The sequence below is a fragment of the Corvus brachyrhynchos genome, unplaced genomic scaffold (genome assembly GCF_000691975.1).
Source record: "Corvus brachyrhynchos isolate BGI_N302 unplaced genomic scaffold, ASM69197v1 scaffold28, whole genome shotgun sequence".
NCBI lineage: Eukaryota > Metazoa > Chordata > Aves > Passeriformes > Corvidae > Corvus > Corvus brachyrhynchos.
Window position 1 is genome coordinate 6,446,779 of NW_008246058.1, and position 223 is coordinate 6,447,001.

General features: G+C 69.1%; 1 protein-coding gene across 1 annotated transcript in view; it reads right to left on the reverse strand.

The window, feature by feature from the left end:
* UTP23 (UTP23, small subunit processome component) overlaps positions 1 to 217 on the reverse strand; it is a 4,163-nt gene extending 3,946 nt beyond the window's left edge. Inside the window, exon 1 of the mRNA XM_008642632.2 lies at positions 41 to 217. Within this exon, the coding sequence (XP_008640854.1) occupies positions 41 to 192 (152 nt within the window). The 5' untranslated portion in view covers positions 193 to 217. The remainder of the gene's footprint in view (positions 1 to 40) is intronic.
* Positions 218 to 223: the final 6 nt, after the last annotated feature.

Below are 223 nucleotides of genomic sequence, written 5' to 3' on the forward strand. Positions count from 1 at the left end.
CCGGGGGCGCGGGGGGGCGGGCCCCCGCCCCCCGCCGTACCGCGTGGTGCAGAGCTGCGCGGCGCCGTCCAGGTACCCGGGCAGCTGCTCCCGGATCTGGATCTTGTTGCGGAGCGCGGCCTGGCAGAAGGTGCCGTCCAGCAGCACCTGGAAGGGCTCGCGGAACTGGAAGTTGTGCTTGTAGAAGCCCATTATCTTCTTGGCGTGTTTCTGTCTCGTCACC